Source organism: Mustela putorius, unplaced genomic scaffold, assembly GCF_011764305.1.
Source record: "Mustela putorius furo isolate JIRA1106 unplaced genomic scaffold, ASM1176430v1.1 tig00001433_pilon_pilon_pilon, whole genome shotgun sequence".
NCBI classification, from domain to species: Eukaryota; Metazoa; Chordata; class Mammalia; order Carnivora; family Mustelidae; genus Mustela; species Mustela putorius.
This window is the reverse complement of record NW_025421741.1, coordinates 1,212,983-1,237,760: the sequence shown is the minus strand read 5'-3', so window position 1 is coordinate 1,237,760 and position 24,778 is coordinate 1,212,983. Positions and strand designations below refer to the sequence as shown.

Genomic DNA, 24,778 nt, shown 5'->3' with positions numbered 1-24,778 from the left:
AGAACTCACGACGGTTCTGCATTTCAGCCGCTGAAAACAAAACAGAATGTTTCAAGACACAAACGCCCCCTGGAATTTAAGTCTGGGCACCCGTGACCCCGGTCTGCTGCAGCTCAGCCACATCCCCTCGCCCTCCCACCGGTGCTCAGCCCACAGAGACTGGGGACCTGCAGGACCCAAAACGTGACATGAGGACCCTCCCAGCAAGTCTGCAGACCGCACTGTCGCACTGCAAGAATGGCAGGCCCCAAACCACACCTTTCCGGAACCAACACATTTTAAACGGCAACGGACAGAAGAGGTGTGAGTGAGAAAACTGGTCACCGACACGGAAGGAGACGGACAGAGATGGATGGACCCATGAGAGAGACTCAATGAAAAACAGCCTCCAGGACCCAAAACCGAATCTCCGAATCTCTCTCCAGGACAACGGGGAAGTGTGCGCCAGGTCACCAGGCATCCAGCCAGAGCACGCCAGGCCCCTGGCGGCGAGGTGGGGGAGTGGCCGGCCCCTTCCTCTTCCCAGCAACGTCCAAGTCCAGAGCCCCTCTTGGCAGCGCTCCTGGGCTCCAGGCAATGGGACCGCGTATGGTTCTCTCCGCCACGGCGCTCAGCGACGTGACCAAGCTCCGAGAATGGCGGCCAGGGGCAACGCGTGACAGCCAAGCAGCTAACAACTCCACATGACGGGTCGGTGGCGGCAGCCGGCTGGGCCAGGAAAGACCAGGCTGGATGCTGGCTTACAAAGTGGGGAAGGGAGACGCTGTCTGAGAACTGTACACCCCGACCAGCTTTCCTGTCTGCACCAGGGCAGGGGCACTTCTTGGGCACGTGAGAACGCATGAACAAGACCCTCACGACATGGGCCCGCGAGGCCTGAATGCGCAGAGACGCCCCGGCGGAAGCCCAGCCCTCAGGAGGGAGGCCAGCCGGCCAGGGCCAGGGCAGCAGAGCGAGCAGCGGCATGGCTCCCGCTCTCAGCACAACACAAACACGGCTCCCTGAAAATCCGGAGTTGGGGGTGGAAAGGGAAGGGATTTAGGAGTATTTTTTTTTTTTTAAAGATTTTATTTATTTATTTGACAGAGAGATCACAAGTAGGCAGAGAGGCAGGCAGATAGAGAGGAGGAAGCAGGCTCCCCGCTGAGCAGAGAGCCCGATGCGGGGCTCGATCCCAGGACCCTGAGATCATGACCTGAGCCGAAGGCAGCGGCTTAACCTACTGAGCCACCCAGGCGCCCCGATTTAGGAGTATTTTAATTCCCTCCAGTTTCCCAGTTAATTAAGGACATCTAAGATAAAAACAGAGCTTTTAAAAAAATCTACAAACTCGATCTCTTTAAATGTTCCCCTAATCTCCAGAACAAAATTCTTGATGTACGGAACAAACTTTTATCTGAAAAATCAGCAACCACTTCCCTCTGGTTTTTGATTATAGGGTCTTCTGCTAAATTCAAGTAAAATTTAAAAAGCTCACTTCCACTTTAACACGGGTATTTCTGTCTGGACGTCCAGCCTTCTAATCCCTGCTCGGCACGGAGCTCATCTTGGCGCCCCGGCTGGGGGCTTCCCCTCTCCCTCGCCTCACCACACTCACGTCAGTGTCTCCCGCTGCGTCAGGGACGCTGCCTCATGGTAAAAATGTCTATTTCTGGGTGGTGGAATCCTGGGTAATATCTTTACTTGCTTCCTTCCATTTCTCTTCACTTACAATATAGGCATTTTTTTAAAAAAGGGTTTCAAAGGTAAACAAAGCACTTCAAGGTCATGATTTTGCAGGAAAAAAGAAATGCTATGAACAACTCCAGCAAAATCACACTTTAAAAAAATAGCAGAAACAAGAAAATATCTAGTCTAGCCACACAATACGGTTTCATTTCACTTCAGCTATTTATAGAATGAAACATGAAAAAACTGGGTTGGCATTTTATTTTTAAAAAACTGCATGCACCACCAGTGGGCAATTTTTCAGTATCACTGTTTCCTGCATAATTAACTGTATTTACGACCCTCTTCAGCAAAGATTTACAGCTAAATAGCAGGAGAGAACCAAATAACAGAGAATGACTGTCAAGCTAATACAAGCGAATTGTTAGTTTTACACGTCTCTATTTAAGGATCTTTTAGAAAGAATTCTTTCCAAACAAAAACAGACGATTTTCTTCCAAGGATGCCTCCAACCAGGAAAATCTCTCGCTGGAAAGAAGTCAATCCCAAGCAATGGCCTGAGGGGATGCTTGATCACGAGCTAATAGGAAGAATGGGAAAAGCTTGGTGACTCCTGCTCTGATGGGCCCCGTGGGCCCCAGGCTCCTGTGGGAAGAGCTGACAGTGCTCAGACGTCGTGTTAACAGCACAGGCCTGCAAGAGCCCCTCGGGGTGCTGGGGTAGTCTCACAGAATCATCGCACCCGTCCTTGTGCTTTTTCTGGGAAGGGGACAGTCACCAACACAGTCCAAGAGGCACAGCCCGGTGGGTGATGCAGTGGGTCCCCACGGAGCCCCACTCCTACAGGTCAGCTGACCTGCTGGAGGCGCTTCTCTCCTTCTACACCTGCTCCACCCCTGGCCCTGCCCCTGTGCACGGACTGGGTCCCCTCCGTCCTCTCCAGAGGACATCCTCTCCCAAGGGCACACGGGGCATGTCAGTCTCCCACCAGCACTAGAAATCTGGCTTGCGAGGACACTCCCGTAGCCCCTTCCCCCGTGCGGGTCCGAGGCAGACAGAGGCCACCAGCCCACCAGCACTCGCTCCCGCCGCGGCGCAGGTCCCACCAGCATGGCTTCTCTGGTGACTTCTCCCATCACGAAGGATTTCAAGCTCACTAATGTCAAATAACACTTTCAACAGCACAGAAACCCTTACCGCACCCCAAGGCTTACACTTCTTGTGTTCGCGCGTGCCGCCCAGGGCCCACGACCGTCTGGCATCCTGCACATGTGCGCTGCGGTCTGGCGTGACGGCGACCCTGGCTCGCACTCCCCGTGGACCGGGCTCTAGAGCCAGCAGGATCGATGCCATTCGGGAGAGCCGCGAGAGGAAACCTTGGAAAAAACTGGGTGGCCATGTTACCTCCCTAAATTACTCACACGGCAGCCTGTGTTTCTGCTGCCCATTTTTCTCTCCCATTTGACTATAAAAGCTGTTGGTGTGCTAGACCCTTCTGCTTCCTCACTCAGTTTTTTTTCTCTTAGAATCTAGTCATCTGTTGGCTTTAAGAACAGAATCCTTCACTGGTTAAAGTCTGCTGACTTCGCGGAGAGCTGTCCACGCAGCACCTCCGCCTGGAAGCCGCCAGGCTGCTGGGTAGAAGGCGGCCTCTTCCCCGGGGACCCCCTTCGTCCAGGCTGTCTGCACCTCCTTCCCCACCCACGTCTGAGCGTGGGTCTCAGGGCTCTGGCTCACGAACACTCAGAAGGCGCCCCTGGTTTACGTGCAGGGCAAGCCGGTAACGGGACACGCTGCACCCTAGGGCCGGGAGGCTCCTCTCCGGCAGTCTGGGCCTGTTTGCCCAACAGAGCTCTCCTGTGAAGTGATTTCTTCCACAGAAGCTACTGTGAGGACATATTTAATTAAAATTTACGCAAATGGACGGAAGGACAACTGCTTACAAGACGGGGCAGAACCAGGGAAGAGAACGGGGCGTGAGAGCCGTCACATCACAGATGCCACCCAAACTCTGCTCTGGGTGCCGGCGCCCCTCACCACACGGCATCCAGTGCGGAGGGGGGCAGCTCGGCACACCGTCCCAGGCGACTGGCCAACGGCCCAGCTTGTGTCCTCGTCATGAGATGGTTCAGGTCTGCAGGCAGCACTTCTAGACCGGTTCTTAGCACAGAGCCGGTGTGAACCACCACCTCGTCAGGCACCAAGAGGTCTCCCCTGTAACACTTCACGGACTACCTGACCAGACTCATTTCCCTTCACCGCACCTCCTTCTCAAACCTTTCATATTTTTGTTTTGTATTTTTTTTTTTTAAATAATCATAGAATCTACAGACGAAAACAAACATCTTTGAAAACCCGAATACAGGTGCTCACACGTCCTTGTGCTGGGGCTCTTCCGGAAACTGATCGGTGTGTCCAGCCATCCAGGCCTCCTGCCTCACCCCACGAGCACTGGACCCTGGACCGTGGCCACTGCGGCGACCCTGGGGCTGATGCTCTCGTTGTCCCCACTAGGCACGGCCCCTCTCCCTCTGCATAACCCAGCTTCAGAGGGCCCACGCTCAGGCGTGCAGTTCTACACCGTCTGCTGTCCAGTTTCTGGCCTCCCCACGTCGACGGGATGGCTCTCACTTCAGTAACAAGGTGCTGCCTGAAGTGCAGACACCTCAGTCTGCCTCCCTAGCCTCTAGGCAGCCCTGACCTCTGCTGAGCACAGGCTCTAGAGCAGCTCTGGGACAGCCTGCTGCCCTCGCGCCTGCGGCCCATAAGGTGATGTCTACAAGCAGCACCCACTGGGCCATGTGTTTTCTTGGCCTGCCTTGCATTTTTACAAAATATGATCTCACTGCCGACACCTGCAAATCCAGAAAGTTCACCTGAACGTTTTAGATGTCTTGCCTCTCTGCAAACTCGGGCACCCAGTCCCTGACTGGAACAGCCGCGATCCACCTGTGAGCTGCCACGGGTCCTGTCAGCGCTGTTCGTTCAGCTCTTGGGTTAGACAGCTGAGCTGTGAGGCTGAGCACGGGGCGCGAGTCCCAGACACCAGCCGCATGAGGCTGCGCGGCATGAGGAGGCGGACGCTAACTGGCGCCCCCTGCTGGAGAACTTCCGGGGGGGGGCTGGGGCCCCCACAGGGAGTCGCACCTGGTGCACCTGCTGTTTGTCTGAGGAGGGACTGGCATCAGTGGGGCTCTGCGAGCCCACAGGGAGCCTAAGCCACAGAGCAGCCACTGGGCCAGCTGTGTGGCAGGGTCCCCCAACCCAATGCCATGGGGGCAGCGGACATGCTGCCCGCCACCACCCTCGCGACTGAACAGTACGTGCTCCGTGACACAGAGTGACGAGCTGGTGATGGTCACCCTGCCCCCGAATTTCCTCTCTTCCGTGCCAGACAGTTGGACAGCTCCACAGGCGTAGTGCATGCACACGGACAAGGGGTTTCACTTGCACAAGTTCGACGACGGGTGTGAAACAGGAGAACGCGGAAGCCGAGGGATGTTCCACTCAGTCAACTTCGACGGTCACTCCTGGCTCCCACTCACCTATGGGGCCCTGTCGTCCACACAGCACTCCCCGCCGTGAGCACTGCAAACCCCCAGTCCTTCACAAGGCTCTTTCAGGATACGCGCATTAAGTTCCCTCAAGTCACTGACCTGTAAAGCCTGCAGATGTCACTTCAGCCCATCAGTCACACACAGCCGCGGGCCGCGCCAGGACAGGGGCGCAGGGGCTCTGGCTACTCTTTCATACAGACACTCAAATAATGAGCAGCCCATGTCTTCAAAGAGAATTACTCTCTGGATGACCTCTCGCCCTCTGACTGTGATGAGCTTTAGGGATAGATCACCCAATCGGCTGTTGGTGCAAGACCACGAACCCCCACAGCCATCCTGAAGCCTCTGCCCTCGTTCACTGTTAACTTCCTAGTAACTTTAAAAAGGTCGGAAAAGAGACCGAGCTCCAATACTTTCAAATGATTACTAGAACAGAACCTCAAGATGTGCCTTCCATTAATTATCTTCTGATGATTAAGAAGACGAAAGGCCAGCAAGCAGGCTGGACAGGAGGGAACGTACGAGCCAAAACGCTGAGGCGCACACCGCACGCTAGCTCGGCTCAGTCTCTTGCAGGAAAGCAGCCATGCGGACAGCGCCGCAGCCCACCAGTGTCCACGCTCCTTGGGCTTCGTAACAGAGCTTCGGCTTCAGTTAGGGCCGTGGCATGTCGGACTCCAGCCCCCACTGCAGGCCAGGAGACCACATGACACTATCCTCTCTGTGAGGGTCAAAGGGAGGCACCAGGCATGGCTGCTTGGATGGGAGGGGCGGGGCGCCCTCCCAAGAAGGGCACAGTCCCCAAACACCTGCTTTCTGCCCTCGCCCTACTTCTTCACCCTCCCTGGAAGGCACGGCTGACACTGCACACAGAGCAGCCATCTGTCACCATTAGGGGCGCACGACAGGATGAGGCCACGTACTGAGGACGGCTACCCACGAAGACCCAAGGGACCGAGTCCTCCCAGCACCTCCACCGGCCCCGCGCTGCATGCACGGCTGTCGTGTGGCCCGGCTGGGTTGGCTGTGCAGCAGGCCGCAGGCCAGGAGGCGCACAGTGAGGTACTCACAGTCAGCGGCGTACTCCGCCTGGGAGGGCTGCGCACTGCCGTCTGCCGAGGGGGGGGTGGGAGCGGGGCTGTCGGCCTGGGCTTTACGGACCAGCGCAGCAAGGGGGTGATCCGGATCCACCACTTTCAAAGGCTGCAGACAGAGAGGATGTGTGGTCACATCATTCCCGTACCCAGAGTCAGGGGGAACCCTTTTGTGGCCAAGAAGGCTCAACTCAACCCCAGAACACAGTGTTTCGGAGCATGGTGGACGTGCTTCAGGACACGCAGAGAGCCCGAATGACCGTGGCCATGCTCTATGTGGCTCCTCTGAGTCCCAGGGGAAGCGAGGGAACACATGGCTTCCACCTTCTAGTAACCACTCGGGAAAGGAAGGCAGCATGGCCACGACCGTACTGCCACCCATAAAAGTGCGAGCCACCAAGCAAACCACAAAAATGCAAAACAGACTTTGATGATGATAAAGTAAGATAGCAAAAAAATGGCCGCTTCGAGATTTCCCAAAACTAGACTAACACCAGTTCTGTTATGGCATAAAAAACACAGAAGATCGAAACCTTCATCAGCTCCTCCAGGCGGTTACACTTCTTGGAAGCGAAGAGAGACGGGTGCAGGTAACTCCCATCTCCTTCATCATCGTCATCATCAGAGCTGACCCCCGACTCTGGAAAGCAAAAGCGAGTTTCAAGATTCTGGTGTGTGGGGGGATACAGGGCACAGCTACGCGACGCGAACACTCAAGCAGACAGAGGCGGGGCTGCAGGCAACCGTGCGGCAGTTCTCCACCTGGAAAGCACCGCTGGGAGCAGCCCCCGCAGAACTACCGCCCGACGCACTCTGTGGAAAGCGGGGGACGAAGACAGGCGTGCGCCCCGGGCCCACCCAGCATAGCCGTCCAACGTCCCCTAGTCTAGGGTCGTTGAAAATGGCAAAACGTGCTGATGGATGAAAGGTAGAACAAGGCAACAGATACTTTAGAAAACTAACAGATGCGAGAACATGGGATCCGTAACCAAGGTTTGTACAAATGGATCTGAAAATCCCGCTTCCTCAGCAGACGTGTACAGACAGACTGCTGTCCCTGAACATTATGCAAAAGTTACTTGGCCTTTGTGGTAAGAATTCCCAGTTGAGGTATTTGATAAAAACAACAGCTTAAGGTAGACACGAATAAAAAAGGGAGAGTAGAACTAACTTCCATTTTTGTGCGCACGTAACTTAGCCTCAGGCCCTAAAGCCGCGTGTGCGTGTACGGCGGGAGCCATCCCAGGAGGCAGATCTCCTCTTTTCTCTGGGAAACGTCAAACAGCCAAAATGAGAGGAAAAATTTCCAACCCAGATGATTGTGTTCCGGTAGCGCCAATATTTAATTATATTTCACTGTCTCTGGAAATAATTAAGAATCTAGTGTGTTGTCAAGGTTTCCTCCAGGAGAGCTTCACCCCACCCTAAACCCCAGCAGCGGGTCTGATGGACGCCACAGTGTGGGCCGCGTGACCATTCTGGAAGCCCTGCAGCGCGGGCTCTTCCCCGGCACGGCCCCGCCCACACGGGACGCGGTCGCACGTACTCTTTTTCTCCTCGGGTCTGTCCCCCGCCGGCGCCGCATAGCGTCCTTCTTTCATGGCTTTCTGGACGAGTTTGTAGTAGGGGTTGAGGTAGTGGTCAAAGCGCAGAAAGTCGAATTGAGAGTTTCGGGCCTGCTTGGCTTTCAGCATTATTTCAAACTGTGCTCCCTGTTTACACACGAAATTCGCTGTGCGCTCAATGATAGCGTGCATCTTGGCTGTTGGTGGCTATGGAAAAACATACACATTCACATGATCAATTTTTCCTCTTTTTCACTGGCCACATGACTTAAAACAGAAGAAAAACCTCGTTATCCTGTCAAATACATGAAGAGACATTTCAAGGGGCACTCGGATGGCTCAGTTAAGCGGCCGACTCTTGACTTCAGCTCAGGTTAGGATCTCAGGGTCCTGGGATGGAGCCCCACGGAAGGCTCTGCACTCAGCGGGGAGTCTGCTCATCCCTCCCCCTCTGCTCCTCCCCTAACTTGCACTTTCTCTCTCAGATAAATAAAATCTTTAAATTAAAAAAAGAGAGAGAGACCCATTTCGGTCAGAAGAGCCCCCTTTGAACAGCCCCTGGTTGGTTCCACGACTCTTTGGTCTGTTTCTGGATTCTGCAGTATCTCACAGGGAGAAAACTCACAGACCAAGGCAGGCCACTCCAGCTTTGAGCAGAACTGAAGGCAACCTTTTTTTTTTTTTTTTAAGATTTTAATATTTATTTGACAGACAGAGATCCCAAGTACGCAGAGAGGCAGGCAGAGAGAGAGGGGGAAGCAGGCTCCCTGCTGAGCAGAGAGCCCGATGTGGGGCTCGATCCCACGACCCTGAGATCATGACCTGAGCCGAAGGCAGAGGTTTAACCCACTGAGCCACCTAGGTACGCCTTGAGGCAACCTTTTTTATACCAACTCACTGTACCTCCACATTCAACAGGTTCCACGATGGGGTTGGAGGCTGTGAACCCTCAGAAGCTGTATGCAAATTATGGGCATGTGCATGTTTCTAGGCAGGGTGTACACATTCACCCAGTTTCTCAAGGCTCTACACAACACTCCTCTCACCTTCTGAGCTGGGACTAGATTTCCTAGCTTGGGAAGCAGCCTTCTTGGGCATCTGAGGAAACCCCCATGTGCTCACCTGCTCCTGCACCTCACTCATGCCCACACCACGTGGGCACGGTCTGGCCACAACAGGGAGGGTCTGTCTCACCCGCAGGAAAAGAGGGCACCACCTTGCTGCCTCCAAGTGAGGTCACTACCAGGAATCAGACCGTGCCAACCGGTTTCCTGCCCAAGCCGCGAAGTTCCTTCCACCACACGACACGCTTGGCACTTCCCACCCACCAATGGAGCTCGTCAGACCAGACACTGAAAGCCACACTCCAAAAATACTTTTAATAATAACGAAGAGATTAACACTTAGAAATTACATGCAAATAAAGTGGGAAATCATCCATTAAAAACGGGCAGTTAAGTATTCAAGATGCTTTCTGTAATTCCAGAACCACATCCTTCATAAAATGTAAACGCCTTAATTCTCAAATTTAATGCCTGAAGTGATACAGTCCTTCACACTTAAATAGGATAAGTACCTACAATTAAAGTTATTTACTGTTCCCAAAATAAACTAGATTCCACGTCACAGGCCCACTGTGCCTGGAGTAGGGATCCGGAGGCAGACTTTCAATGGCTCGTGCTAACAGCAGAATTAATCTTCGGATCTGTGTTCCACGCACACGTCGATCATTAACAGTGAATTCAGAACAGTGACCTTGAAAGGAAACCACAATGGCCTCTGTGGAGAGGCGCTCTCCGCCAACCACACTAAGCTGCTGGTTTAAAATCCCTAAAAGGAGGCCTATTCATGGCACAACAGCGTGGTGAAAAGACGCGGCCACAGAGCCAGTGACTACAGAGAGAGCCGTGCTGAGCGCACTTCTGGGCCTGCTCCCAGAGCAAGTGGGTAACATGCCGCACCTGGTGGGAAGAGTCGGCCCTCCTCATGTCGCTGTCCTTACGCAGGTCTTTTCCCATTTATACCACGAGTTTCCTTTCCACAGAGTGGGATTTCAAGGACCTACACACGTATACGATGTTACAAAAACTAACGATAAAGGGGGAAATGCTTGTCTTATACAGGGAGGCCTTTGGTTTAAGAAGGTGCCCGAGCCCAAGAAGATAGGCTCATGCCTCCTCGCTCCTCCCGGATTACAGACAGAGCTCCAAAAACTGTGGGTGGGCGGTGGGAGATGGAAGAAGGTGAGAAAGCCCACGCCCGTGTCAGGTCTCCCAACAGCTCCAGAAAAGCAGAGGGACCAGGATGGGGTGGCAAGGGAAGGCGAGGCAGGGTGAGCAGTGGTGGGCCCCGGGGTGGCCGGGCTGGCCCTCTCCTCTGCTGTGATCAGGGAAGGAAGAATCAAATGCCCACTTCATTCACAGCCCAAAATAAATACTACATCAAGTCACAATTCAATTGTTAAAAAAACCCCACAAAACCATAAATGCAACAGCAGGAAACAGGAAAATATTTTTAAAATCTTAGGAGTGGGAAGGGACTTCCAGAACAAAATTCAAAATCCTGGGGCTACAATGGGACCTCGTGGCGTGTGTGACTCCACAAACACAACTACATTCTGCGAGGAGACAGATGTTGGAGACAAGGTGCTCGGAGAACACACAGGCACGGAGCACTCGGGGCACACTCATCACACGTGAACAGTCCTTACTGATCCCAAAGAAAAGGCAAGAACTCCACAGGATGCTTCCCGCCCCTATCCTGGGGTGACAGAACTGCTGAATTATGATGACAACACTCTAATCTCATGACAACAACACTCTAATCTCAACACCCATCAGCCAGAGCTCTGAGCCCTCTAGACCTCAACGTGTCTCCAGTGCACGGCGGCCGAGCGCATCTACTGCCCAGGCTCCCGTGCTGCGCGGACGGAGGACAGGAGCAAAGCACAGAGCACGCGGTCGGCAACGGTCCCCGCACGGCCCTCACCCAGAGGGGGAAATGTTGAGCATGATGGCAATTACACACTGAATCCTGCCCTGTTCTTCCTCTGGTTCATAAAGTGTGTTCAGATGAGTATGCTTCCCCCAGAAAGAACTTCTGACCGGATCTGTGGGGCAGCAGCACTTCCAGCCCCCGTGGCTGACCAGAACAACTCTCCCTCCCCACTCCCAGCGGAGCTCTAGGTGTGCGCCAGGTGTGGGGGCACACAACTCAACACGAGCAGGTGGGAGCAGCGTACACCCTGAATCAGGACCAGGCACACGGAGAGCTCAGGAGGTGACCAAGATGGGCATCCGGGTCCCTGAGAAGGGGACAGAGGCTGAAAACACAACCCTGGGACAGACGACGCCAGGCTATATACCAAGGGAGAAACTCAAGAAAACACACATAGACTCGCCAGAAAAAGCTAAAACAAAGCTGGGAGGTCACTGTAGGGGCCTGGTGGGATGTGGAGCTGGGAGGGCTGCTGGGGTTTCGTGGAGGACACCAGCAGCCTCGGCCTGTCTCGAACACCCACCGACATCTGTCTCCCAAGTGCCACGATTTCTAACTACTCACTCTTCACACATCCCACGGATCCCGTCATTAGGCTCTCCTCCAAAAGCCCAGTTTCAGCATCAAGAATACTCAAGTGCCTGCTTTCTTTACCGAGAGAGGGGCCCCCGCGCAAAGAGGCAGCACCGCTCCCCCCTCCTACAGGCCAGAAGCCCCCCTGCAAGCACCCCGTGTTCCACACCGTCCCCCGAACATCACAGTGTGAGTCACAGACCACCAACCGCTGCCCCCAAGCCCTGACGCCAGTACGAAGGGATGACCCTGTCCAGCAGTGCCCCAACAGTGCTCAGACATGGTTTCCACAGAATCAAACAATGTCCCACTTGAGAGGCCGCTCTGCGATACTATCACAAGAAACTCTTCAACATCAAGAAGGCAAATTACTATTCTGGTCTCCAAAGGGTAGCGACTATTTTTAGCTCCAGGAGACCATTAAACAGCTTAGGGACGCTTACTCTGGCTGAGAATGCAGAGCCATTAAATACTTTAATAGAAAGTAAACAATGCAATAAATTCTATTATACTTCCACATTTATATCTGCATAAAAGTTTAAAAATAAACTTTCACATAAAAATAAATAAAATTCCATATAGTCAACCTTAAATAAAAGCTTTCAGCATTAAATATAGGTAAGGGACCAACTTGTTTTTAATGGGTCTCTCATGTAAAATAAATAGCACACTCCAGAACAAGAAGGAATATAACCCAGAACCACACACAGGAAGCCCAGTAACGTAAGTCTCAGGATAACCGACATTCAACTGGCACATTCAGCTTTAGCTGAACACTGGAAACGGGGAAACAAATACGATAATTCCTGCCAGCAAAATCCACAGACATGGGGCGCCTTAAGCCTCTGCCTTCGGCTCAGGTCATGATCTCAGGGTCCTGGAATCCAGCCCCACATCAGGCTCTCTGCTCAGTAGGGAGCCTGCTTCCCCTTCTCTCTGCCTGCCTCTCTGCCTACTTGTGATCTATCAAATAAATAAATAAAATCTTTTTTTTTTTTAATTTTATTTATTTGAAACAGAGAGAGAGAGATCACAAAGAGGCAGAAAGACAGGCAGAGAGAGGGGGAAGGAGGCTCCCCGCAGAGCAGAGTCCTGTGGGGCTTGATTCCAGGACCCTGAGATCATGACCTGAGCCGAAGGTAGAGGCTTAACCCACTGAGCCACCCAGGCGCCCCAGTAAATAAAATCTTAAAAAGAAAAAAAAAAAGGCAGATATTTCCACTCCTCCTTGCACGAAGACTGAGAAGGAGGAGGGTGTGAGTGTGTAAATGAAGGACGGGACGGATGCAGGCTCTGCCACTTGCCATCCACACGTGAAAACAGGGGCTAGAACCTTCCACCAAGAGTTCGGCCCCCCATGCACCCAGAGGCTCAGAACCACGGCAGGCCTGCGTCCATGCCACTAGAAATGCAGTCACAAAAATGTCACGGGAAAAACCACCCGGAACACTTACATCATCCCCCCGCCCCGCCCCTGCGGAGTGCGCCCAGGCAACACTCCCGGCCCTCCCCCCCACGGCCACAGTCCTCTCCTGCGGAAGGGCGCCAGGCGCAGCAGCTAGCGTATGGGCCGTTAGCATTACATGACACAGAAGATGCAAAGCAGCCAGTGCAGGGCTGGGAGTGTAGGAGACGCCCAGGGACGCCCACCGTAACCCAGCCTGAACCCCTCAGGACGCAGATGGAAGAGTGGCGTGAGGGGAGCGTGAACCGCGCCGCTCGGCCAGGCTCAAGCTGCAGAGCACTCAAGCCCAGACGAGTTCCGCCCAGGCTTCCTCCGGAGTGCCAGGTGGCCTGGAGATGCCACTGGGCCTTCGTCCCCAGGGACGGGAAGCCTGGGCACAAGTGCAGCAAGGTAAGGTAAAGGCATTTCCCTTAAGACCCCGCCAAAGCCACCCTGGCAAATGTCAGGACAAAGCCACTTCCCCACAAGCCACACTGCCGTGATCGAGACTGTTCTTGGGCCTGAATGTGGCTGACGGCTTCCTCGCTCTCACCCTGACTCGCTTCCTCCACTCTGGTAAATGTGCGGGCTTAGCCCTACGGCCCCCAAGGGCCAGCTCCTTGAATCCCTGATGCTCTGGGTTAGAATTCCTCCCTTTCTCTTCGGAGGAGGACAGGGTGTGGTCTGGTGTCCGTGACGCACAGATCTGACAGCACCGCGACCTTACAGAGCCGTCAGGGCTGCGGCCGGGCTCCCTGTGCCCCCCGCTCCTGACCCACAGCGGGAACGATGGGCAGCACCGGGACAGGAGGCACACGTACCAGCTCCACGTCAGGCGGCACGTTCAGCCCCACGGGGGCAATGAAAGGCTCCTCGTTTTCCTCTATGTTTTCAGCCTCATTTTTTTCTGTATAAAAAGAAAATATAAAACTTCAGAACAACGACCAGGAAGGAAGGCAGCCACCAACGGCAAGCAGCGACAGAGGGACCAGTGAGTACTGCTCCCTGGCTCTTCCCCTTCGCATCGTCACCTCTAGAGACTCGCGCCCGTCTCCTCTCCCGCCCCGCATGTGCCCGCTGGGCGTCACAAACCCCCTCTGGATGAGGCCGCTGAGGCACGGAGCTCTCCCGGAGACCCAGCTCCAGGCATCTCCCCACAATGCGCCCTGCTTAGCGAGCGCTCAGCCTGCAGTCAGTTCTCCCCGCTCCCAGCTCTGTGATCTGTGTGTTTCAGTGGCACTAAGACCTCCTCTGAGTTGTTTCTGTGGGATCCCCAGGGAGACAGCACAGCACGGGTGCCCGACCTCCAGATGGTACGCTGATTTCACCATCAAGCCATAGGGCCCTTAAGAGTAATGGGCAAGGGGCACCTGGGTGGCTCAGTGGGTTGAGCTGCAGCCTTCGCCTCAGGTCATGATCTCAGGGTCCTGGATCGAGTCCCGCATCAGGCTCCCTGCTCAGCAGGGAGCCTGCTTCCCTCTCTCTCTACTTGTGATCTCTCTCTGTCGAATAAATAAATAAAATCTTAAAAAAAAAAAGAGTAATGGGCAAGACTTCTCGACACACGCAAACCACCTCCCTACCATCAATAACCAGACGCCTCTTTCCCATTTCCATCTACAAACAGCTCTATCCGCTGTGGCTCACACAGGACACTGCTTGTCAGAGCCTCCTGAATCAGAGGGGACCTGCATATCTCACAATCTCTCAGGGGATCACTACTGAAAGGACATAGTGAAATGTACAAAAACCTAAGGGAAAACTTATCAGAGCTAACATTATAAAGGATTTCATGACACACTTAGGTTTTCCTGCCAAAAAAAAAAAAAAACCATTAAACATGCAATCTTCACCAAAATCAATGTTTCCAGGGTGCCTGGGTGGCTCAGGCAGTTGGTTAAGCAACTGCCTTCAGCTCAGGTCATGGTCCCGGAGTCCCAGATCGAGTCTCGCATCAGGCTCCCAGCTCCATGGGGAGTCTGCTTCTCCCTCTGACCTTCTCTTGCTTCTCATGCTCTCTCTCTCACTGTGTCTCTCTCACAAATAAATAAATAAATAAACTTAAAACAAAACAAAACAATAACAACAACAAAAAAAAATCCACCACATGTGGTTTCTTGATGAGATGAACAATTTTGAAGGTTTCCTATCAAATCTAATTCTTCTACGAAGCCAAGGAGGGCTTATAAGCAGGCTTCACTGTACCTAAAAACCTGGGAATTCTAGTCTGATGAGATACGGGCGGATGAACACCGTCCGTCCCGTCTGTTTCTGCTTAGGCAGCCTTCTTCTCCCCTAAGAACTAGAGACACACTCAGACCTGATCGCTTCGTGCGATCAGCAGCCCCGCAGCCCGGCAGCAGGGCCCAAATGGCCCAGTGTGTTTGCAGGACACCGGACACCCTGGTTTGCAAAGCGTCAAGGAGCAACTTCAAATCTCACAGTCTCCCTGAGCCTGGAGCTGCTGCTCCCGGAGTAGCGGAGCCTGAATCAAGAGCTGTGTGGGACACGAGGTCACACCGGGCTGCTCTGTCCTTACACACACCTTAATTTACAGAAAAATGGCTTTAGTAGCACCGAACAACACACAGCCGTTGCAATACTCAGATTCAAATTCAAATCCCCTTTTCTCACAAAAAAGATCTTTGATAATGATGGGAAAAAAAACGGGAAAAGGAGAATCTGCCATGCGGGAGGAAGAGGGGATGGTGCACAGACACAAAGCCGCCGCCGCCAGCTTACAGCATGAAGCTTCATGTGTCCCCAGAATGCCAGCACGACAGAGTAACTTTGAAAATTAAGGAATATTTAGACCTGCTGATGGCACCGAAAAACCCCCCAAAACAAAACCAAAACCAAAACCAAAACCAACTTTTTTTTTTTTTTTTTTAAATAATGCAGCACTGAAGTAGAACTTGTCAGTGGTACTGGGCACCAACCTGAATTCTACTGTGTGCAGGTATGTGTGGCGTTTTCCTGCATTAGCATAAGCGAAGCACAAAAGGCCGAGAGGTAAGTTTCACATGGGCCCGACTTTCACTGGAAAAACTGATCAGCAGGGCGCCTGGGTGGCTCTGTCCGCTGAGCGCTGGCTCTTTATTTTGGCTTGGGCCAGATCTCAGCTCCTGGGATCTGGCCCCGAGTTGGGCTCCGCCCTCGGCTGGGCTCTGCACTCGGCAAAGTCGGCTCCAGATTCTCCTTCTCCCCGTGCCCCCCCACCCCGCCCCGCTCAGGCACATGCTCTGTAGTGCTCTCTCTCAAATAAATCTATCTTCAAAAAAATTTAATCAGCATATAAGGCAAAGTCCTGAGGACGACTACAGAAAGGAAAACAAATTATAAAATACCACAGAGAACTTTATGTTTAAGAGAAAGCATACTGTAACTTCGAGGGCAAACTAAATAACACTGAAATTCTTAAATTTCAGTAATTATACAGAAGTTGAACTATACTGAGACTATATCCGACATGTGAAAAAGGGGTTGGCAACTTTCGGGACAATGCCAGACGGTAAGCTCACTTCCGGCCACACGCGCCCTGTGGGCCAACTACTCGACTCTGCAGTTGAGACACAGAGGCTGCCCAGACGCTGCGTGAACAAACCAGTGTGGCCGTGACCCCATGGCACTTCTCTGACAAAACCTGCGGGCTGGGGCGATGGTGGCAGTGTGCACAGCTCTAATAGAGAAGGTTAAGAAATTAGTATTATGGATTTTTCCAAAGATTGTCACTTGACCTTGCAAATGACATTTGGCTTTTATAAATTTCCATTTTTCAGGTACAAAGTTATATAGTGCATATTCCTTCCTTCTGATGAAAAACACTACGTGTTTAAAGCAGACGTAATGCACACGATTCGGGAACAAAACGGAATCTACTATCCGGAACTCTAGCAGAGGTAAGTGTGGACAAAGGAGCGAGCGCTTACTTCTGGACCTGTAAGAACATTCCCACTGCGTCCTCACTTCTGAGGGCGCGAAATGCCGTAAGGAGGCTTGAACTGATCACAGTCTCCATGACAGCTGTAAAGTCTTATCACAAGCTCCTCGGACACAGCCACACAGCCGTGACCGCTGCACACAACGCAGAGAGCAGGAGGAGGGGAAGGGCAAAAAGGAAGCACCCAAGCAAGACCGCCCTCCGGCGCGTCCACTGAAGGCTGCAGGAGCCCCCAGGCGGCCGCACCAGGCTGGGCAGACCATGGTGCATCACGGAGCGGTCGTAACTATTTTAGACCTGTGAGGAGGTTTGCAACTGAAGGAGAAACCAATTAAGTCCCAAACAACCAAGTGTTAGCCCTAACACGAAAGCCCTGGTTGATGTGATTCTAGTTCATTATTTTAAACATTCAAATAGAGTTAAACATTCAAAATGTTAAAGTTCTCCTTCCCTTTAACGTTTTTATCTGTTTATTTTAAGCTCCACACCCAACGTGGAGCTGAACTCTTGGCCCTGAGATGAAGAGTCACGTGCCCTATGGACAGAGCCAGCTGGTGCCCCACACAGTTCTCCTTCCCCTTAAAGAGTGTCCTGCACACAGTGACCCAGCCTTACAGTTTCCGGCTCACGTTGTCATTATCGATGTTAGTGTCTGATCGTTGCACAAGGCTGTGACAACGGTGCTCTCAGAGTCTACCGAAGCGACAGGGTATATGTTCCTGTGCTCACAGTCCAGCTACTTTGGGGCACTCTTTTTTAATTTCCAAAGTTCCTAGAGTTAAAGCAGCAGAGGAGGATTTTAAAGTGTCCCATTTCACATCACAATGACTGCGTACCACCGCACGGGCGCACGTGCTGCGGGTCCTACTGAGTCCAACTGGCAGGGTCCTCCGGCTCTTCCCCGCTGAGCAGCAAGCGACTCCACAGCCAGCCTTCTGCTGAGACCAGCTGTCACTTCAGGTGTGGAGGGCACAGGAAACGGGGTTCACTCGAGGGCAGTTACAGCCTACTCTACTCTCTCAACACCCCGAGGGCAAATCACCGGGTCTCATGAGTTAAGGAACAAAGACTCCAGAGTAAGTCATTTCCAGTTACCGGAGTCCAAGCAAAATCTATGAAAGGCAATGAGGTCTAATGCAGACATGAGCCTGCAATCAGTTTCCACCTCCAAGAACACTTAATTTTCTGGCTTCTAGCTCTGTTCTACTCCGAGAAGGCGTCTGCTAATGGTGCCTGCGTCACCGTGAGGTGAGAAGTACTCAGCGGCCGCACCCGAACCTTGAAGACTTTCCCACTGCGTATACCGTAGCCGCCAACGCTACGTCACCTGGCGCAGTGTTCTCCCCTCACCTCTCTGTTTAGAAGGTTCCTCCTCTTCTGTGGGCTCGGACGGGTCATAGTAGTCACTACCGTAGGTGAAGCCCACCGCGTTATAGGTCCCATCCTCTGCCAGGGCTTCACTCAATCGCTTGTATTCTTCCTCTTGAATAAAAATGAGAATTTTATTAACAAAAATGGAAACTTACTGAGAAAAATTTTACATATTTCTAAAGTTGTGGCTATCAGTAAAGCATACAACACACTTTTTTCAGCCTCTTTTGGAGGCAAACATGTTTTTACAAATTCACACCTCACATCTATTAATATGTACTTTTGCCAGTACACGTTTACCACAGATAGCAGAATACACGTCTTTTGTGGAAAATTTCTTCCTGCTGAGAAATTTGGGGATTAAGAACTGTATTAAAGATTGTTAAGGCAAAGACAAGAACATCAATTTTAGTTTATACGATACTGTTAAAGAAGAACAGTTAAAGAGTTTGGTTTTTGTTTTTTCAAATCCCAGTCTGCCCTCAAAAGCTGGGAAAATTCTTTGTGGCTCTCTATATATAAACTATCCTGAGGTCCTCTCAGAACGCAAAGACTCCTGTTTTTCCAATCCACTGGGTACTGTCAAGATAATATCAGAAAGAGTGAGTATAAAAAAATGAATGGGAGTAAATTTTAAATACTTAAAAAATTTTAAAAAGTTTGTTGCTTAAGTAAGTTTTTCTTGAGCAGTACCTTGCCTTGCCTCCTCCTCAAGCAAGTCCGTATGCAAGGCTAAATACCTCTCCTCATCACACAGGGCATCTATTCGTGCCTCCTCTTCAGAGAGCTGGTAATCGCGGTTCCACGTGGAATACTCAGCATCGTACTCAGAAAGGTCATGCAGGTGACCGCGCCCATCATATCTGTAATATGAACACGCTGGTCACTGGGAAGAAGTTAACGTCTAGGTTGGTTCGTGTGGGATGTTTCACATATATACTTACCAATTAAAACAAAGAAATAAAAATATTAAAACAAACATAAAAGAATCTTGTCGGATTTATATTTAATTTGGCTAGTCACATCTCACCTACTTTTAAAACTCAAGTTATCTTAACAAAGTCTAAATTCCTTTGTATGATATGATAAGGCTTATAATTAAAGGTAAACAATCCTTTAACAGCATAAATGGTGCCCACTTCACTGGCAGCGCTTACCGTTTATGATTTGGTCAACCATTCAATGCCATTTGCAAAAAAATAAAAACTAGAAATTTTTTTTTCTGAGAAGTCAAATATCATAGCTTACATTCACACAAACCGAATACATAAATACCTATCCGTAAGAACCCAACGGTCGAAATTTCCTCGCTTCTTTCTGCTAGTCCCGAACTCTCAGGAGAGATCTTCACCAAAGAAACTTGCGTCCATGGGAGGTAAAATCTTGGCTAGGCTCGCCCCCTAGCCACTTGGCTGAGGAAATAAGTGCTGGGTTACGTGATAGAGAGACACACATACATAGGAACAGTGACATATACGTGCAGTTTAAGGAGGTTCACTGGAAACAGAGCAAAACTATTAGCAGGTGCAGTATAAATATCTTCTTCTAAACTTTACACCCCCAGGGAATCACATACGTTAAGACGCATCCATGTTTATGTGCATGGACCAACAGGCACTGTCGCCAAATTAGGAATAAGAAGGGCATTTTTTGTTATGCTTTTAACATAAAGATTCAGGGAAGCCGCTGTTGATGTGCAGTATCAGATAATAAACGAGTGAGTCAGAAACACTCAGATTTAGGCTTGCAAAAACAAACAGAGAGAGACAAACAAAAGTCTGCCTGACTTTTTAATGCTGACTTTTGTAATGTGGACCAAAAAGTATTAAAAAAAAAAGACATTTACAAGAAAAAAAGGCCAAAATTCCAGAGTAGCCAAGTTATTGCACTTTATTAAATTTCAAAATTATTTTTACTTTGCTGTAAACCTCCTTAACTTACAAATGTAGATCATTATTTGAAAATATTATACATGTACATGTGTAGCGTTTGCTCCCCATTAGTTTTGGAAGCCCTCACTCCAGTCATGTACAGAATGATACCGAAAACTGCATAAGGAGCTCAGACTTCATTGCTTTCCAAGCTTTAATAATAAGTATCACAAGTAACACTTTGTAACACTTTGGAAAAGGAGCTGCCTGACAACTCAGGCAACACCGATCACAGAAACTAAGGATTAAAGGCACAGCATGTTTGAGCAGAGCATGGAGCATCAGGTCCAGACCTGCTCCGGCAACCCTCCCTTCCAGAGTCACTGTTGTCTAGATCTAACTCCAAACGGCAATGTCGGGGATGGAAAAAGGCCTATTTGGTCATGAATGTGTCCATTCTGGCCAGCTCACAGGTCATCCCTACAGTCATGTCCCAGGGCTTGGCAGAATCCAGCTTTAATCAAACGACGGGCTTCCTTCACTCGGAGACACTATTCCACAGTTAAATGGCTGGTCATCGTTAGCTTTTCAGTCCGGGCCCCAGACGTAGAGTTGCCAAACCGGCAAAAAACCAAACCAACAAGCCAAAACTCCAAGGAGGAGAAGGAAAGCGGGACTGAAAATATGGGGGGGGGGGGGGGAGCAAACACCCCTACACCATGTAATGCCGTCCTTTTCAAACCAAACAGCTTTAGAAATCCCCAGTCCCGGGTCCCCTCTGCCCAAAGGGGCTAAACATCCTCCAGGGCGATGACCTAAAGCAGGTTTGATTTGAAAAGAAACACATCTGCGTCCCAGTTCCACCCTTCGGTTTTAAGAGACCGTGAAACCAGCCCTAAGGACACTATCTCTAACAGCAAAGCCAGTGTCTGCCCAAGTCAACCGGCTTCCAACGGACGGGCACCTTCACCCTCGCTCTGAACCAAGTCACTCCGCCAGACTGTCCCGGTGGGGAGGAGGCGGCCGGCGGACTCAAATGTCATGCGGGCCAGGTGCCGGCGCTCCACAAGGAGGGCGCAGGCGGCACACGAGGCTCAAGCCTCACTCTCGGGATCCCAAAGGTTTGCTAACCGCGCGGCCTCGGCGTGCGCGTTTCGGGGTCGCCCTGCCGCCGCACGGAGCTGCGGGGGCGCCGCGAGCAGGGAGGCAGCGCACGACCCCCGCGAGGACGCCGGCCGGGAGAGGCCGGCGCTCGGGCCGCTTCCACCGCGCCGAGGGGCCAGCCGGAACCAGCGACTGGGGTGGGGGGTCGCGAGGGGCTGCAGGGGCAGAGACGATCCCTCCGGCGACACGCGCGGCGCGCGCCTCCAGCCAGTGTCTCAGGGCAGGTTTCACCGTCCCCCTCCCTCCGAAACCTGGGGGACGGAAGAACAGAGGAGGGGCCCCCGGGTCCCCGCGGGCTCCCCAGAGCCCCTCTTTAGTCCTGGCCATCACGTCAACATCAGACGAAACCAAGCGGGCGAGGGAAGGGGAGGACCGGCGGGTGGGGGGAGGAACCGACCTGTCGATGAGGATCTTGTGGTCCCCCATCCAGGGGATGAGGTGCTGTCCCTGCTCCTGGGCCAGCGCCCGCTCGTCATCCCGGAACAGCTTGCAGGCATAGCCGAAGACCAGCAGCTCCACTCGGGTCCCCCCGCCGCCGGCACCGCCGGGCCCGGCCTCCTCCTTCGCGCCGCTTTTCCTCTCGGTTTTGGCACGGCCTCCGCTCGCGCCGTACATGACAGCGTCTCCGGCGTCCAGGCGGGTCCTCTTCTGCGCCGCGCGGATGTCCCCAATGCCTCCGCCCGGCCTACCCCCTCAGTCAAAAGCGCCGCATCCCGGCCCCAAACTCGACACCGCCGCCATAGCGGGCAACAAAATGGAGGAAGCGCCACTTCCGGCGAGGGCAGCCCTACTTCCGGCGAGCAGATTCCGCAGATTCGCTACTCCTCGGAGCCGTTCGAGGCGCCAGGAAGTGTTTCGGTTCTAGCCTTTTGCGTTCGGAGGCGTCGCCACGGCAGGAGCTGATGTGCTCAAAGGATAGCGCGTGTGTGGTGTTCGTTTTCTCAGACCGTTGTCCAGAGCAGTGGCGAAAGCGCGGCGCCGGATTACGCGCTACCCGCATCGGGCCCGCCGGGCGCTGCGCGGAAGGAGGGCGGGGGCTGCGCAGGCCCAGTGCGCGGCTCTCGGGGGCGGCCCCTCCCTGCGCCGGGGCGAGGTCTCCTGGTTACCCGCTGCTGGGGCATGGGTGGGGGCCGAGGGCTGGGCCCTGGGGGACCGGGAGATTCTGGGGCTGGGGAGCTCTTGGGCTGGAGGGCTGGGGGCCGAGGGGCCGAGGGGCAGGAAGCTCGGGGAGCGCTGGGGCTGGGGGACCGTGGAGCTCTGAAGGTAGAGGCTGGGGGAGCCCGGGGAGCTCTGAGGCTAGAGGCTGCGGGGAGCCCTGAGGCCAAGGGCATGGAGGCCAGGGAGCTCTGAGCCTGGGGGCTGGGGGGTCGGGGAGCTCTGAGCCTGGGGGCTGGGGTTCAGGGGACGGGGAGCTCTGAGGCTAGGAGCTGGGGGACCAGGGAGCTCTGAGGCTGGGGGCTGGGGAGACCCGGGGTTGGGGGCAAGGCCCTGCCCTGTCCAGGGCAGTCACTCCAGGTTTCTGAGGCCCTGGTAACTTCTGGGTCCCGTCCATCTGGGAATGTTTCCGTGGCAGAAACTGAAGGGCTTACTTAGCAAGCCGTGAAGGCCCTCCCGGTAACCCGGCTTCAGGGTCTGGGGACTCATGTGGGGAAAAAAGTAGTCGAGATTGGTACAGAGGGCCTGGTTCTGGGAGACCAGCCACCTGGATGTGGAGTGACTGCTACTCGAGAGCGTTCCTCCTGGGCCTGGGTTTTCCCACCTGTGTATTCTGAAGGAGAGTGGCACCTTCCAGTCCAGTCTAGACCTTCAGGGCAGACTGCCCAGCGGCTGGAGTGCAGAAGCACTTCTTGGGGCCCCGAGCACTGACCGAGCTGTTCCTCATCTGGCAGTGAAGTAGATGTTCTTTCCGCCCGCCCACATCTCTTGTCCGTGAAATACAGCTCTTTCTGCTCATAAGGTTGAGATAAGGTAATGCGTATAAACGGTAATAGGGTTTTTAAAAATTGAGCCACGAGCAGTTTCTACCTCAGGCCTTTGCTCTTGTGATTTCTTTGGCTGTGTCACTCTTCTGGCTTTGTCTGGGCCAGGCTTCCCATCCAGGTCCCAACTCTGCTCCTTTTTCAGCCTGGCTGTAGGTGTGCACACTAAGAATTTCCTGCACTGGTCCTCCCTTCTTGGGGCTGATCTGCCCTTGGAGCACCAACCGCCGTCTCACATTACGTCCTACATATAGCTCCCCCCAGTATTGGCTCCAGGAGAGCAGGAGTCTTGTGGGTTCTGCTGAGCATCCCCAGTTCCTGGGCTAGGGCCTGGCACACAGTTGGCCAAGCATGGATTTCTGTCTGTGGAATGAACATGACAGAGCCATGGTCCTGTCTGGCTCTTCAAGGCTGCCTTGCTACCACCGAGGGGGCATATCGTGGGCTTTCTCAGTTGCTCGGTAAGTCCCACCGGATGCCCTAGGCGCCTGTAGGTCTGGTGGGATGCTGGCTCTGCTTCAAGCTTTTCCTGGAGTTTAGGGAGCTGGGTGAGGCCCAACGCTCCCAGCCAAAGTTCTATGGTCCTTTGACCTGTAGGGATTCTGGAAGCCTTCAGACCGTGTGCGGATAGCTTTTTCAGCCTGGCATGGGATTTTGAAGACCTGGGTTGCACTTCTAACCCTGATTTCAGTTCCACTGGAATTTTGAGTTCCGTTCTTTCTGAGCCTCTCTTCTCTGTAAAGAGGGGACAGGACAGGACTCTGTCCTTTGGAAAGCTGCTGGAGGTCTTAGCGCTGATAGCCGGGGATGTCCATTCTGCCCCAAGTGTGTTTTCAAACAAAAGCGCTGAAGCATGTGTGTGTTGGGGGACGTAGGAGGTTAGCTGTTGAACCGGTTCAGTGGGGTTTGAACTGTGGGCCGCAGTCCGTTGCTGCCTATGGAATCCATTTAGAGGCTCGTAACCAGCATGAAAACACGAAGAAAAAGTCCCCTTGGTTTTCCGCATTTCCAAGTGAATCTTAGAATTAGCTTGCCCAGTTCTTCCCAGAAGCCTCCACGTGTTGCTGCTGGGACTGCCCGGGGAGGGCTGACACCTTGATGTTTGCTCCTGCAATCTACTAGGCATGCATCTGTTGAAAGTTCTGTCAGTGTTTACTCCGCAAACTCGCAATCCCTTTTAAGTCCCACTTGCAAATAGCTTGTTGCAGAGAAGACGGTGTGTTTGGCTGCCTTGTCCAGCGTCATTTTTTCTTACTCTTTATCTGTAGCTTGGTTTGGATTCCTGAGCTGGGCAATCATATGGTCTGTGACTGATGCCCACTTTGCTTCTTCCCGGCCCTACCCTCTCTTTGCCATCCAGTCATTCCTCCATTCTCTCTCTACCCACCCCGCCTTGTAGCATGAGCGCCTCTGCTCTGACGGTGGACACGTGGACATCGTGCACATGCTCAGCTGTTCCTGATCTCAGTGTGAAGGTTTTACCACCTCTACTGTTGAGTGTGGCTCAGGGTCAGGGCTGTTGGAGACCACCCTTTATCAGAAGAACATTCCCTTG

At 52.8% G+C, this 24,778-nt stretch overlaps 1 protein-coding gene across 3 annotated transcripts in view; it reads right to left on the bottom strand.

Annotated features, from left to right (window-relative positions):
* LOC101687336 (splicing factor SWAP) overlaps positions 1-22,020 on the bottom strand; it is a 66,995-nt gene extending 44,975 nt beyond the window's left edge. For 2 of the 3 annotated variants that reach the window (XM_004779559.3, XM_045087640.1), the window contains exons 1-7: positions 21,642-22,020; positions 18,903-19,072; positions 18,189-18,320; positions 13,720-13,805; positions 7,866-8,091; positions 6,853-6,959; positions 6,296-6,428 (exon numbers count right to left, since the gene is read on the bottom strand). In XM_004779559.3, coding sequence (XP_004779616.2) covers positions 6,296-6,428; positions 6,853-6,959; positions 7,866-8,091; positions 13,720-13,805; positions 18,189-18,320; positions 18,903-19,072; positions 21,642-21,859 — 1,072 coding nt within the window. In that variant the 5' untranslated portion in view covers positions 21,860-22,020. The remainder of the gene's footprint in view (positions 1-6,295; positions 6,429-6,852; positions 6,960-7,865; positions 8,092-13,719; positions 13,806-18,188; positions 18,321-18,902; positions 19,073-21,641) is intronic. The other variant, XM_004779560.3, reaches the window with a different exon arrangement.
* Positions 22,021-24,778: the final 2,758 nt, after the last annotated feature.